Source organism: Nomascus leucogenys, chromosome 24 (assembly GCF_006542625.1).
Source record: "Nomascus leucogenys isolate Asia chromosome 24, Asia_NLE_v1, whole genome shotgun sequence".
Taxonomy (NCBI): Eukaryota; Metazoa; Chordata; class Mammalia; order Primates; family Hylobatidae; genus Nomascus; species Nomascus leucogenys.
The window spans coordinates 1469697-1484547 of NC_044404.1; the positions used below are offsets into that span (position 1 = coordinate 1469697).

Consider the following 14851-nt stretch of genomic DNA (forward strand, 5'->3'; position numbering starts at 1 on the left):
CCTTTGAAGAAGATGGTGGAGAGAATTCGCAAGTTCCAGATTCTCAATGATGAGATAATCACCATCCTGGATAAGTACCTGAAGTCGGGCGACGGGGAGGGCACGCCAGTGGAGCACGTGCGCTGCTTCCAGCCGCCCATCCACCAGTCCCTCGCCAGCAGCTGAGGGCACGCGCTGCACTCCGTAACTCAACATGGCATGCCTTTCTCTCTGTAAACTATTTAGTGAGATTTTTAGGGACTATTTTTCAGTATCTCTGTACCTGTTAAAGGGGGTGCTTTTCAATCTAAAAGCTTAATTTTATAAAATTGACTTATTTTTCTAGACTAAAATTGTATATGCTTTTGGTAATTAGGAACTCTTGAGAATATTGGCTGCTGATTGTTGCCATCACGTTCTTACAAAATTGTTTTTCTATGGGATGTTCTGGCAGCTGTGTCATAAAATGCTGCTGGGTTCATTCATTCATTCCGTAAGAAACTTAATACCAGCAAATGCATTAAATCCTTTGCCAGTTACCATTAACTGTAACTATTTAGCTTTTGTTTAGGGATCTTTCTGATGGTCTTTTATGAGCAATCTTAGTTCTAAGACATTGTTCCCATCCCTTTTTTGTGTGTTTCGGAAAATAGTGAACTTGATTCCCCTGCTTCCACTAAATCCAGTTGTGACAAAATCTAACGTGACATCAGATCGAAAGGTTATAGAAATAAAACTAATGAGATCTATTTGTGTTCATTTATTTACTATAACCCTGTGCTGCTTGGCTTGGCAAGGACCTCTAATTAACCTGAGCTCACATACCCGGCCAGCTCGGATGTAGGTCACCTCTAAGGCTGAGGTGGGGTGGGACTGTGACACCATCCCATATGCCACTCACCTCACCAGCACAGGTTTAGCTTTATATTTAGGGTTCCGCAGGCAAATGAGGTGTAAAACGGCCGTGTTGGCTGCTCCAATCTGGATGTGAAGAGGCTACTCAGTGCCTGTTACCTGTGCCCATGACCTGGAGGAGGCCAGGCCCAGTGGGTGCTGCACAAAGGGACTGGGAGCACTGAGTCCAGCCTTCAGCTGTCCCCGATCCACAGGGGACATGGCTGGAGCTGGTCCACATGATCTGTCAGAATGAAAAACAATCGGTCTAGACTACCAGTAGAGTCATGAACATGTTTGAGAAACTGAAGCCATATTTTAAAAAGTATTAAGGCAATGAGGTTCTGAAAATCCTAACTAACTGAATGGAAAAAAATGTTATGCCTGTTTATTGTAAATGAATACTACAGATAAACACAGGTCCAGCATGATTAACTGAACTCACTTTATATTGTAGCCTGGCAGTCATTTTACATTATTTGGAGTATTGCAGCCTTCATCAATTTTAAAATTTTATATGGATGCCAAGTTGCCATAAAAAGCAGGCCTCGCCTGCTTTTCCAGAGGCCTTTGGAAGCTGTCCAGAAGCATATGATGCACGGCACAAAAAAGAAGTAAGTGTATGAACCATCCTGTTGTACTGCCAAACTCAAGTGACATGAAGCCTAAAAGAATTATTCTTTCTTTATAAAAAGTTCCCTAAAAATGCTTTTGGTAATGTGAATTAATAACCCTGGGGCCAGCATTCTGCTGCAGATTTAGAGGTGGTAGCTGTGCTTATCTTAGAAACTACAGAATAGGATGAAAAATTATTGTAATTTAATTACCAAGTAAGTTTTATAAAGCTTAATTATACACCAAATATGTAATACCTTAAGTGTAAGACAATCCATCTCGAGTGCTATAAAATGTTAATTAAGAATCTGTTATTAATTAACCTATGCATGTTCAACGAGTCTCTGTCCTCAAGCGGGAGAAAACTGGTTCTTTTATGTACAAAGGACAGATGTAGGTACAGTATATAAGTACATCTGTAGTATTAAAATGGCATGGGAGGAGGCAGTTAGTTAGAAAAAAAACATCTAAAACAGCTCCTTAGGAGGCCAATAATAAGGTTGGAAAAAAGGGAGTTTCCATACAGCCAGTGGTGATCTGCATGGGATACCAGCACCATCGGCAGGGGAGGCCCTCGGGGAGTGATGGCTTGGCGCTGGCGCACCACTGGGTAACCTCCAGGCAGGAGCCACAGGCTGGAACAGGCGAACACTTTCTTCCCATCACCTGGGTGGAAATTAATTAATTCTGCCAATACTTTTTTTTTTAAAGGCCAGTCGACGGTTATGTGTGTGGATAGGTTCAAAGCTGGATGGAGTTCAGTAGACCTTTTTTATTATTCTACCTTTTCTGCATTATGTTTGCAATTTTCCATCATCAACTTCTTCATAAACAAACATTTTCTAGAAACCAAAATATGTAGTAGCCCAAAGGAGCTCTTAAGCAAAGTACTTGGTACAAAGAGACCATATTCTGTAAACAAACATTTTAAGTTTGTTCTAAGCATTCAGACTTTTAGAATAAGAACATTTCAACTTTTTATTATAACATGAGCTAAATTTAAGAAATAACCCTAGTCTTCTATTTCCCAGAGCTGTTCAAAGTCTAAATGACAATATAACTCATTATGAAAATATACTGAAAAGTACAAGAGCTGATGTAAAACGGTAATCAAGGTTCCGCGCATCATGGAATTAGGGTAACTGACGAATAAACCCAGCCAGGCTGCAACAGCAGGCAGGATGTGCTGGCTTGATGAGGTGCTAAGAAGGCCATCGAATGCACAGAGGAAGCCGGATTCACGGTGATCATCTCAACCTGAGAAATCGTTCCTTGGGGTGGTTTCTGCTCTTTTTTTGGTTTTGTAAGAGTTTCCTTCATTCACTAACTTAGTTTTCCCTTAATATTTCAAAAATAAAACCAATCATCAAACAGGAGCCACTTTTATAGGTAAGGTAAATCACAGGATAATGTATTGGGATAACTCTTGTTTTTTATATGGTCAGGGACTGATGGACTGGAGATGACAAATTTCAGACTTTCATCACCAATGAAAAAATAAAGCATTTTTATAGACTTAAAACTGTCATTAGTGCATTCGGCTTTTGGAGAAGGGATGAAAATGTAAAATACTTCTACAACAATACAATGTTAATAGAAATCGTCATGTGCTGAGGTCATTTTAGTGAGCTACCATTGTTTAAGAAAAGTAATTTCTTGGTCCAAATTAGTGAAATCTTTAAAAAGATTGCCTTTAAAGAACATTATTTGAGGACAGTGTTTTTTCAGACACATTCTGATATTCAAATTCACTTCATAACAATCGCAGATTAACCTTTAATTACACCTTTCTTAAAAAGCTGTCAGATTTCCATTTCTTCGGGAGACATTTTCACCAGTGTGTTGTTCGATTCCACAGGTTAAGCTTTCTTCATTATTATTAAGAACTTCATACATATTAGAGAGATTGCCATTCATTGCTTTCTCGTCTTTTCGAAAAGACACAGGCAGACTTGCTAGACTAAAGCTGACATCTTTAAAGGCATGCAACAAGAATATCCCCACAATGATTGTAAAGAAGCCACTCAAAGTACCAATGACATCGTCAACAGGCATATCTTGCCACTCCTTAAAAAGAATAGCTGAACAAGTTAAAACTGATGTTGTGAAGAATACATAATATATTGGAGTCACAATGGAAGTGTTGAATATATCCAGGGCCCTATTTAGGTAATTAATCTGTGTGCTCACACAGACGATGAGGCTCAGCAGCAGAATCCAAGCCAGGGGATGCCGCAGCACAGGCTTCCCAGCAAACAGTTCCTTGATAGCAATGCCCAGGCCCTTCACACAGGAGACTGAAAACGCGCCGATTACAGAGCAGATTGTTATGTAGACGAGAATGTTTGTCTGTCCATGGCGAGGCCCCACCACGAAGATTAATATCAAGGCCACAATGACCACAAGGGTTGCAAAGACCACAAAACCTGGAGGAGGCAAAGAAAGGTTACATGAGTCAAATGGTTAGTTGTTCTTAAACACAGAATGCAAAACAAAATACAATAAACTTGATAGGGAGAAAAGGTATGACCTGGAAATAAAAATCAGCTTTATTTTGCTGCCCGAGCAGGAATGCAACCACAAAAATTTACTTAGATGGACACACTGGAAGATTAATGTGAGCTTCATATTCACAAATTGTTATGCCCCTAACATTTTTGCAGCAGCATTTTATGCCGACTTAAGTGCTCTAACTCACCAGGCAAGAGGGACAGTGGGATCAGAACAGAGACAGGAACTAGGGAGGAGAAATCATGAGGTGGCCTTGAATGTCCAACAATTTACAGATGCCAAAAACAAAAAACAAAAGAGTTCTTCATCAAGTTTTCCCTAAAAGGGGTAAACTTTTCTTTAAATTTGTGGACAACTGCTAGAGTAACGAGCAAGTCAACTGGAGAACTTGAAAGATACTATTGGGGTTCTGGTTGAATATGGAGAATTAAAGCCAGCATGATAATAGCCAGTAACTGTGTAGCACTGTGGGCCAGGCATTTTTCTCAGCAATTCGCACTCAGCTACCCTGTATCACAGACACTACCACCTGCATCTTCAGATGAGGAAACTGAGGCCCAGATAAGTCACATGAATTTACTCTTCCTCAAATTCCACTAATAAAATACACAGTAATAGGATTTTTTTTTTTTTTTTTTTGAGACAGAGTCTTGCTCTGTCGACAGGCTGGAGTGCAGTGGCGCAATCTCAGCTCACTGCAAGCTCCGCCTCCCAGGTTCACGCCACTCTCCTGCCTCAGTCTCCTGAGTAGCTGGGACTATAGGCACCCGCCAACACGCCCAGCTAATTTTTTGTATTTTTACTAGAGACGAGGTTTCACCATGTTAGTCAGAATGGTCTCCATCTCCTGGCCTCGTGATCCACCCGCCTTGGCCTCCCAAAGTGCTGGGATTACAGGCGTGAACCCCTGCGCCCGGCAGTAATACGATTTTTAAAGACACAAATACACAAAATTAAGAACAAGAGGCCAGGTGTGGTGGCTCACGCCTGTAATCCCAGCACTCTGGGAGGCTAAGGATGGCAGATCACCTGAGGTCTGGAGTTCGAGACCAGCCTGGCCAACATGGCGAAACCCCATCTCTTCTAAAAATACAAAAATTAGCCAGGCATGGTGGCAGACACCTGTAATCCCAGCTACTTGGGAGGCTGAAACAGGAGAATCGCTTGAATCTGGGAGACGAAGGTTGCAATGAGCTGAGATCACACCACTGCACTCCAGCCTGGGCAATAGAGTGAGACTGTCTCAAAAAAAAAAAAAAAAAGAGGACCAAAGATAACAATCCTTCATAAGTCAGAAAGCAAAGGCTAACTATTAACTGGTACAGAGATCCCAGAAAGCGGAATCCTACACATCTGCTGTGATAAAAGATTAAAAGGCAATTTAGTTTGCAGCACAGAATGCTCAAAAGGTACAAAGTGCCTCTGAAGTGGAGTAAAGGCAAGATTGAAAGTGAGGCCTGGCTGAAAAGTCCATTCAAGAAGCAAGGAGACTCCTGCCCAGTTCTGGGAGACTGTCCCTCCTGTGCCACAGAGTTCCAGGAAGCTGAAGTCAACCATGCCTCCAGGCGTTAATCCTTCCCCCAATCAATTCCCAGGATGCCCACGGCCAGCCATGAAACTGGAAGCTTTTTTTACTGGGGATCTGACCAGCCCAACTTTTACATAACAGAGGACAGCAGGCCGGGCGCGGTGCTCACGCCTGTAATCCTAGCATTTTGGGAGGCCAAGGCGGGCAGATCATGAGGTCAGGAGATCGAGACCATCCTGGCTAACACGGTGAAACCCCGTCTCTACTAAAAATACAAAAATTAGCTGGGCGTGGTGGTGGGCACCTGTAATCCCAGCTACTTGGGAGGCTGAGGCAGGAGAATCACTTGAACCCAAGAGGCAGAGGATGCAGTGAGCCGAGATCACGCCACTGCACTCCAGCCTGAGCGACAAGAACAAACTCTGTCTCAAAAAAAAAAAAAAAAAAAAAAAAAAGACCCATCAGGTGGGGCACAGTGGCTCATGCCTGTAATCCCAACACCTTGGGAGGCCAAGGTGGGTGGATCACTTGTGGTCAGGAGTTCGAGACCAACCTGGCCAACATGGTAAAACCTTGTTTCTACCAAACAAACAAAATTAGCCAGGCATGGTGGCACACGCCTGCAGTCCCAGCTACTTGGAAGGCTGAGATGGGAGAATCGCTTGAGCTGGGGAGGAGGTGGTTGCAGTGAGCTGAGATCACATCACTGCATTCCAGCCTGGGCAGCAACAGAGCCCTGTCTCAAAATAAAATGAACAATCAGGCACCCAGCACAATGGACAAAAATGGACCCATCTCTAGGCATGTCAGTGGGAAATTTCAGACACTGTGGGGAACTAGAACACCCTACATGCTTCCAAAAACAAAAAATTGGTCGCATATAAAAGATAAGGGATAAACTGTTCGATTTCTCAACAGCAACATCAGAAATGAGAAGACAGTGGTGGCCACAATAGGTTAAAAACATGAGATAAACAAGGTCTCAAAAAATCTCATCTCTTCATGCCCTTTCTTGTCTCCTCTAGAGTGGCACCACCAAAATGAAGGCACAAACCCAGGATTCTGGAAATAAGGGATCCAAGAAAAAGCAAACTGAAGGGAATCCCCAGGATGCTGCTGAAGAGAAATGCAGATAACAGCTGTGCTGGCAGCCTGGAGACACCCACCTAGATTGAGGCCACACAGAAGGCATTGAGAGAAATTTCCAAAAGAGATGAAACAAAGAATACCTCTTTGTTTGAAACTACTGAGAGTAGAATTAGTCAACTGGGGAAAGAGTTTCATGATACATTGATCAATTCGTAAAAAACTATGCAAACAAGATAATTATTACTTCTGGAAAAACTTAAATCATACAGGAAAGGAACAACAACCATAATAAAGATTAAGATGACAATAAAAGTTATCTATCAATGATAATGTAAACAAATAATCTCAAGAAAACTATATAGGTGCAGTAAATAAAAGGTAAAACAGATAATGCCTAAAGCTAAGGAAGTAGGTAGTAGCAATATACGCACGCTACTTACAGAGTGAAAGAACAGTGGAGAAACACAGGCTTGGGATTGATAGCAGGGAGCAGGGAACATGACGACAATTTGTTCTTCTACCAGGTGGAACAATTTCTCTCTCCTATGTGCTCATCAAATTTCGATTAAAGTAAAAACTAAGTTAAAAAGTAAAATACAGTAAGACTAATAAGACTTTTTTCTTACCTGGATCACCTAGCTTGTGAGACATTTCATTTAAAGTCTCAATCTCCTCTTCCTTTGGAGCATGAATGACCATAACTGTAGATCCTAGAATACTTAGCAAACACCCAATTTTCCCATGAAGATTAAGTCTTTCATTGAGAAAGTATGAAGAAAGAATGGCACTAAAATCGGGAGGAAAAAAAATTGAGAACTTTAAAATAATCAGCTACTTTTCTTTTTCAAATATCAATAAAACTCATAATTTAAATCACTGAAATCAAACTAAAACACTGTGAACTTATGAAGATTCTGGCTTTCGCCAAGGGAAAAAAAAGTGTACACTTCATCATCAAATGTAAACATTTCTAGGGAATCATCTGCTTCATCATACACTACACCTGTATACTTACCATCTTTCCACTGCAAGAAGTCAATATGAAATTTATAATAAAGAACAAATTTGTATAAATTTATATCCTAATTAAGAACCTATATCCAGCCCAGGCACAGTGCCTCACGCCTGTAATCCCAGCACTTTGGGAGGCCAAGGTGGGCGGGTCACCCCAGGTCAGGAGTTCAAGACCAGCCTGGCCAACATGGTGAAACCCCATCTCTACTAAAAATACAAAAATCAGTCAGGCATGGTGGCGGGCATCCTGTAATCCCAGCTACTCGGGAAGCTGAGGCAGGACCTAGAAGGCAGAGGTTGCCATGAGCCGACATCGCACCACTGCACTCCAGCCTGGGTGACACAGTGAAACTCCATCTCCAAAGGAAAAAAAAAAAAAAGAATCTCTATCCAAAGCACCAGTGCTTAAAACTTACTCAACCTTAACTTATTCCTATTGGTTGATGCATGCACCCCTCTTATGTTGTTTATTGTATATAATTTGCCTATTACATTATCAGGTTTTAATAACTTGTAGCTAGTTTTATCTAGACCTAAAAAGAAAATACAGCACAAACCAATAAATACAGTAACAGAATACTATAAAGAAAATTAAGGGTAAAGGGCAATGACTTATACCATAACCCTGTTTTACATATAGTTTTTTTGGGGAAAAGAAAACAGATAAAAATCAGTCAATCTACTTTGGGAATAGTAACCAAGATCCAGATTTCCATATGGGCTTAGTTGTTTGGGCTAATCATTACAAAACAGAAATGGGACAAGTCTTAGATCACTCATTCAAAACACGCACTCCAGGCCAGGCATACAAATCTACTCATTGGCTGGGAGCAGTGGCTCACACCTGTAATCCCAACACTTTGGGAGGCTAAGGCGGGTGGATCACGAGGTTAGGACATAGAGACCATCCTGGCTAACATGGTGAAACCCCATCTCTACTAAAAATACAAAACATTAGCCAGGTGTGGTGGCGGGTGCCTGTAGTCCCAGCTACTCGGGAGGCTGTGACAGGAGAATGGTGTAAACCTGGGAGGCGGAGCTTGCAATGAGCCGAGATTGTGCCACTGCACTCTAGCCTGGGCAACAAAGCAAGACTCCGTCTCGAAAAAAAAAAAAAAATGAATCTACTCATTACCAAGCAGACCCTACCGAAGTGCACATGCACTGAATGATAAATCCTGGGATGAGTGTAACTTTGAATTTTACTTATTTTCGTTTATTTTTTGAGACAGAGTCTCGCTCTATAGCCCAGACTGGAATGCACTGGTGCGATCTCGGATCATTGCAACCTCCGCTTCCTGGGTTCACGCCATTCTCCTGTCTCAGCCTCCTGAGTAGCTGGGACTACAGGTGCCCGCCACCACGCCCAGCTAATTTTTGTATTTTTAGTAGAGACAGGGTTTTACCATGTTAGTCAGGCTGGTCTCAAACTTCTGACCTCAGGTGATCCACCCGCCTTGGCCTCCCATAATGCTGGGATTACAGGCGTGAGCCACCGTTCCCAGCCAACTTTGAATATTAAAAAACTGAAAGCGAAGTAGAACTAGTACTGGCTCTGAATACAAGCAAGACAAAGCATTTTCTCCCACAAATCAATAGCCTGCCTATGCACAGAAGTAACTTTTTAAAAGCAATTACTACATAGTGTAAAAAGCGAAGTTCTCCAGGTTGTTGAAATGTAAACTGTGTTGAACACATGTAATTAGATGGTACTGAATATTTTAGAAACTAAGATACTGACTACTGTTTCTACATGAAAAATGTGTCCTTACCTTACTAGCACGCTGAGAGCTCCTAGTGGAGTCACTAGAGTGGCTGGTGCAAACGCATACGCAGCGAAGTTGGCCACCTCACCAGCTCCCACTTGGAGACAGACAACAAAAGAAAAACTCAGATAAGAATGTATGTACTCAACTTGGAAATGCCGGCATTTTATGCACTATCTATATATCATTTCAACTGTATTTAGTAACCTCCATATTTCTCCAATTTATTATTTTTTTTTTATTTTTTTTTGAGACGGAGTCTCACTCTGTCGCCCAGGCTGGAGTGCAGTGATGTGATCTCAATTCACTGCAAGCACCGCCTCCTGGGTTCACACCGTTCTCCTGCCTCAGCCTCCCACGTAGCTGGGACCACAGCCACTCACCACCATGCCCCGCTAATTTTTTTGTAATAGAGACGGAGTTTCACCGTGTTAGCCAGGATGGTCTTGATCTCCTGACCTCGTGATCTGCCCGCCTCGGCCTCCCAAAGTGCTGGGATTACAGGCGTGAGCCACTGCGCCCGGCCTCTCCAATTTATTAATAAGGGTTATGGGTCTGTAAATTTCCAACATTACAGTAACAGTCCAATTAGAAACATTCTAGAAACAACACATATCTGTAAATCTAACAGAAGAAATCTAGCTCATGCTGACATAAGGCATTTTAATAAAAATTTTAAATAGAGACTTACATCCCAGGACAGTAAATAAAAATCACTGAGAAGAAGCCAACATGAAGGTAAAGGTACTCTTCCCAAGTCCATTTCATTTGGTCTTTTTTTTTCTTTTTTTGAGATGCAGTCTTGCTCTGTCGCCCAGGCTGGAATGCAGTGGCACGATCTCGGCTCACTGCAACCTCCACCTCCCGGGTTCAAGCAATTCTCCTGCCTCGGCCTCCCAAGTAGCTGGGACTACAGGTGCGCGCCACCATGCCCAGGTAATTTTTCTATTTTTAGTAGAGACGGGGTTTCACCATGTTGACCAGGCTGGTCTTGAACTCCTGACCTCAAACGATCCACCCACCTCAGCCTCCCAAAGTGCTGGGATTACAGGCATGAGCCACCACGCCCAGCCTCTCATAAAACTTTTAGTGAGGGAAGACAGACAAACCAAGCACGTGTGCCAAGAGGTTAAAAGTGTTATGAAGAAAAACAGTGAGGGAAAAGAATAAAGGGCTGGTGATGAAAGAAGGTATCCTACTATGTGTCATGGCATTAGATAGGGGCTGTCTGATAAGAAACTTTAGAACACTGGGACATTAAGTCCCACTAAGGAATTATCTAAATTGAAAAGCTACTGAGGAATCCTATGCAGGGCAGAGGCATGATCTCACAAAAGGATCCCTCCTGGCTACTGCTTTTTCCAAAAGTTATGCCAATTTTCATTTAGCAGCGTCATGAGAGCTCCCTTTGCTCCACATTCTCCCTGCTGATCTGTTAGGAGCATGGGATGATTCTGTTATGCCTTCAATTTGCATTTCCCATTTTCGTTTGGTTATTAACCCTATGAAATCTTTTAGGGAAGTAGCTGTTCAAGTTTATCCTATTTTCTCTTATTGATTTAAGGTAATTCCTTATATATTTCAGATGTAAATCTTTTATTGGTTAAACATATTACAATTATCTTCATTTACACTCTACAATTTGCCTTTTTCTTCTCTTGTTAAACTCTTTCCTCTTTAATTCCTAAAATGTCTTTTAAATATGGTTACTGTTAAAATTCAATCAAGGAATGTGGCTGCAATGTCTCAAATATCTTTTTATCCAGGATACTCTCTACTATCTAATTTCTATTTATGTATGACTGACTTCTTAAAAAGAAAAAAAAAAAAAGCTTGGAGAAAGCTTTTTAACTAAGTAGGAAATTATACACAATCTTCAATTTTTTTTTTAACTGAATACTCTAGAAATTACATGTATGCTTAACTTGTGAAGTCTAATATTAATATTTAGCTTTATTTCCTTCTGGATAATGCCAGAACCTTGTAACTCTTAATCCATTTTCTCCCTTCCAACTGACTATTGTTGCATATTTTTTAACACACAAGTGAGCCTGTGTTTTTTAATACACAACAGGTGAGCCAAGGTGGCTCACTCACAGGACTGGCAAGTAGGTCCTGGCACAGTGAGAGCCTAGGGAGCTCTCCACGGCTGCCTGAGTGTCCTCAGAGCACAGCAGCTGGCTTCCCTCAAAGTGAGCAATCCAAGGAATCAGTGAAAAAGCTGCAATGCCTCTCTCGGCTTCACCTCGGAAGACACACATCATCACTTCTGTGGTATTCTTGGATCACACCATTTTGAACTGCACTAATTCACTGTGAAAGGGGATTAGTGAAAGGTGTGAATACCAGGAGGGGAGTCACTGAGGGCTATCACACATTAATTGGCCTGGCATGTTCCCCACTCATGGCCTTCACAATTACAGTTTCCTCCTGCTTCAAGTGTTTCTCTCCCAAATATCATATGGGCAGATCACTCACTTCCTTTACATCTTGTACCCAAATACCTTTCAGCGAGGCTGGCCCTGGCTGCTGTTCTAACATCCTAATAAACCTATCTATCTTCCATTTCACAACACTCCTTCCGACTTCACTCCTCCTCCTTCGCATTATCACCACGCACAGGCACACAAACACATCTTAACTTCTTTATCTTGTTTAATGTCTCCTGTCTAGAATGTAAGCTTCATGTGGGTGGAGATTTTTCAGTCTTTTCCTCTCACTGATGTATCTCCAGCACCTAGAACAATGCCTGGCATACAAGACATGATCAATAAGTATTTGTTGACTGAACAGTCAGTCAAGGCTCAGTGTCTTCAGAATATTTTTTTTTTTTTTTGAGACAGAGTTTCACTCTTGTCCAGGCTGGAGTGCAACGGCACAATCTCAGCTCACTGTAACCGCCACCTCTCAGGTTCAAGCAATTCTCCTGCCTCAGCCTCCCAAGTAGCTGGGATTACAGGTATGAGCCACCACGCCCAGCCCAGAATAATTTTTTACCATGTGCCTTTTTAAAAGGAATTACCAAAATAGGCATGGTGATTTTTTGTATTTTTATTTGATAAGTCTTATCAAATACGTACCTCTTTTTAATTTGGAATGTGAACAAATGGAGGGGGAACAAATTATAACAGAATTCTCCTCCTAACTTTCAAAATTATCTTAAATTGAGCAGAAATTTTAAAAATGCACGGGCATATCAAACATGTTTTAATCAGATGGGTAAAAAAAAGCCTTGTCATTGCATTTAAATGCACTATGAGGGTACAACAAATAGACTTGAATACTTGGTGAATAACATTACGTATTTGATAGCACAACAGGGTGACTACAGTCAATAATAATTTTTTTTTTTTTTTTTTTTTTTTGAGACCGAGTCTCACTCTATCACCCAGGCTGGAGTGCAGTGGTGTGATATCAGCTCACTGCAATCTCCACCTCCGTTTCAAGTGATACTCGGGCCTCAGCCTCCCAAGTAGCTGTGATTACAGGCGCCTGCCACCACGCCCGGCTAATGTTTGCTATTTTTAGTAGAGACGGGGTTTCACATGTTGGCCAGGCTGGTCTTGAACTCTTGACCTCAAGTGATCCACCCGCCTCAGCCTCCCAAAGTGCTGGGATTACAGGTGTGAGCCACCGTGCCTGGCCCAATAATAATTTAGTTGTACATTTAAAAACAACTAAGAGGCCAGGCACGGTGGCTCACACCTGTAATCCCAGCACTTTGGGAGGCCGAGGCAGACAGATCACAAGGTCAGGAGATCGAGACCATCCTGGCCAACATGGTGAAACCCCTTCCCTAGTAAAAATACAAAAATTAGCTGGGCTTGGTGGCGCACGCCTGTAGTCCCAGCTACTCGGGAGGATGAGGCAGGAGAATTGCTTGAACCCAGGAGGCAGAGGTTGCAGTGAGCCAAGATCGTGCCACTACACTCCAGCCTGGCAACAGAGCGAGACTCCGTCTCAAAAAATAAATAAATAACGGCCGGGCGTGGTGGCTCACACCTGTAATCCCAGCACTTTGGGAAGCCAAGGTGGGTGGATCATGGGTTCAGGAGTTCGAGACCAGCCTGGCCAACACGGTGAAACCCTATCTTTACTAAAAGTACAAAAATTAGCCAGGTGTGCTGGTGCGTGCCTATAATCCCAGCTATTCAGGAGGCAGAGGCAGAAGAATCGCTTGAACCCAGGAGGTGGAGGTTGCAGTGAGCCGATATTGCGCCACTGCACTCCAGCATGGGTGACAAAAGCGAGACTCTGTCTCAAAATAAACAAACAACAAATAAAAGAGTATAACTGGGGCCAGGCAGGGTAGCTCACACCTGTAATCCCTGCACTTAAAGAGGCCGAGGCAGGAGGTTTGCTTGAGCCCAGGAGTTCAAGACCAGCCTGGGCAACATGGCAAAACCCCGTAAATAAATAAAGAATGAAAAAATTAGTCGGGCGTGGTGGCACACACTTGTAGTCCCAGCTACTTAGGGGGCTGAGATGGAAGGATTGCTTGAGCCTGGGAGGTTAAGACTCCAGTTAGCTATGATCACACTACTGCACTCCAGGCTGGGCGACAGAGTGAGACACTGTCTCAAAAAGAAAGGGTACTGCCAGACGCAGTGGCTCACGCCTGTAATCCCAGCACTTTGGGAGGCCGAGGTGGGCGGATCACGAGGTCAAGAGATCGAGACCATCCTGGCCAACATGTGAAACCCTGTCTCTATTAAAAATACAAAAATTAGCTGGGCATAGTGGTGCACACTGGTAGTCTCAGCTACTCAGGAGGATGAGGCAGGATAATCGCTTGAACCTGGGAGGCGAAGGCTGCAGTAAGCCGAGATGGGCCACTGCATTGCAGCCTGGCGACAGAGCAAGATTCCATCTCAAAAACAACAAAAAAGGACTTATTGGATTGTTTGTACCACAAAGGATAAATTGTTGAGGGGATGAATAACCCATGGATACCATAATGCAATTATTCCGAATTGCATGCCTTTATCAAAGTATCTCATGTACCCTATAAATACCTACTATGTAAGTACCTACTAAGTACTCACAAAAATGAAAAAAGTAGTCCAGGTGTGGTGGCTCAGGCCTGTAATCCCAGCACTTTGGGAGGGCAAGGCAGGTGAATCACCTGAGGTCAGGAGTTTGAGACCAGCCTGACCAACATGGAGAAACCCCGATTCTAGTAAAAATACAAAAAATTAGCCAGGTGTGGTGGCACATGCCTGTAATCCCAGCTACTTGGGAGGCTGAGGCAGGAGAATTACTTGAACCCAGGAGGCAGAGGTTGCGGTGAGCCGATATCATGCCACTGCACTCCAGCCTGGGCAACAAGAGCGAAACTCCATCTCAAAAAAATAAAAATAAAATAAATAAAATTTAAAAGTAAAAGAAAATGCTACTAAACTAGTGAACTTTTAAATTATATATTTCAGTTATGTTAATTAAAAAACAAGATTTA

General features: G+C 42.5%; 2 protein-coding genes across 12 annotated transcripts in view; one reads left to right on the forward strand and one right to left on the reverse strand.

Moving 5' to 3' along the window:
• Nucleotides 1–7232, forward strand: part of CYFIP1 (cytoplasmic FMR1 interacting protein 1) — a 119447-nt gene extending 112215 nt beyond the window's left edge. For 3 of the 8 annotated variants that reach the window (XM_030805334.1, XM_030805335.1, XM_030805336.1), the window contains one exon: nt 1–728. In XM_030805334.1, the coding sequence (XP_030661194.1) occupies nt 1–165 (165 nt within the window). In that variant the 3' untranslated portion in view covers nt 166–728. Of the gene's footprint in view, nt 2923–6552 lie in introns of those variants that run through there. The other 5 variants (XM_030805337.1, XM_030805331.1, XM_030805332.1 and 2 more) reach the window with 4 other exon arrangements.
• NIPA2 (NIPA magnesium transporter 2) overlaps nt 2455–14851 on the reverse strand; it is a 27496-nt gene continuing 15099 nt past the window's right edge. For 3 of the 4 annotated variants that reach the window (XM_030805338.1, XM_030805341.1, XM_030805340.1), the window contains 3 exons: nt 9403–9493; nt 7243–7403; nt 2455–3914 (listed from right to left, as the gene is read on the reverse strand). In XM_030805338.1, the coding sequence (XP_030661198.1) occupies nt 3280–3914; nt 7243–7403; nt 9403–9493 (887 nt within the window). In that variant the 3' untranslated portion in view covers nt 2455–3279. The remainder of the gene's footprint in view (nt 3915–7242; nt 7404–9402; nt 9494–14851) is intronic. The other variant, XM_030805342.1, reaches the window with a different exon arrangement.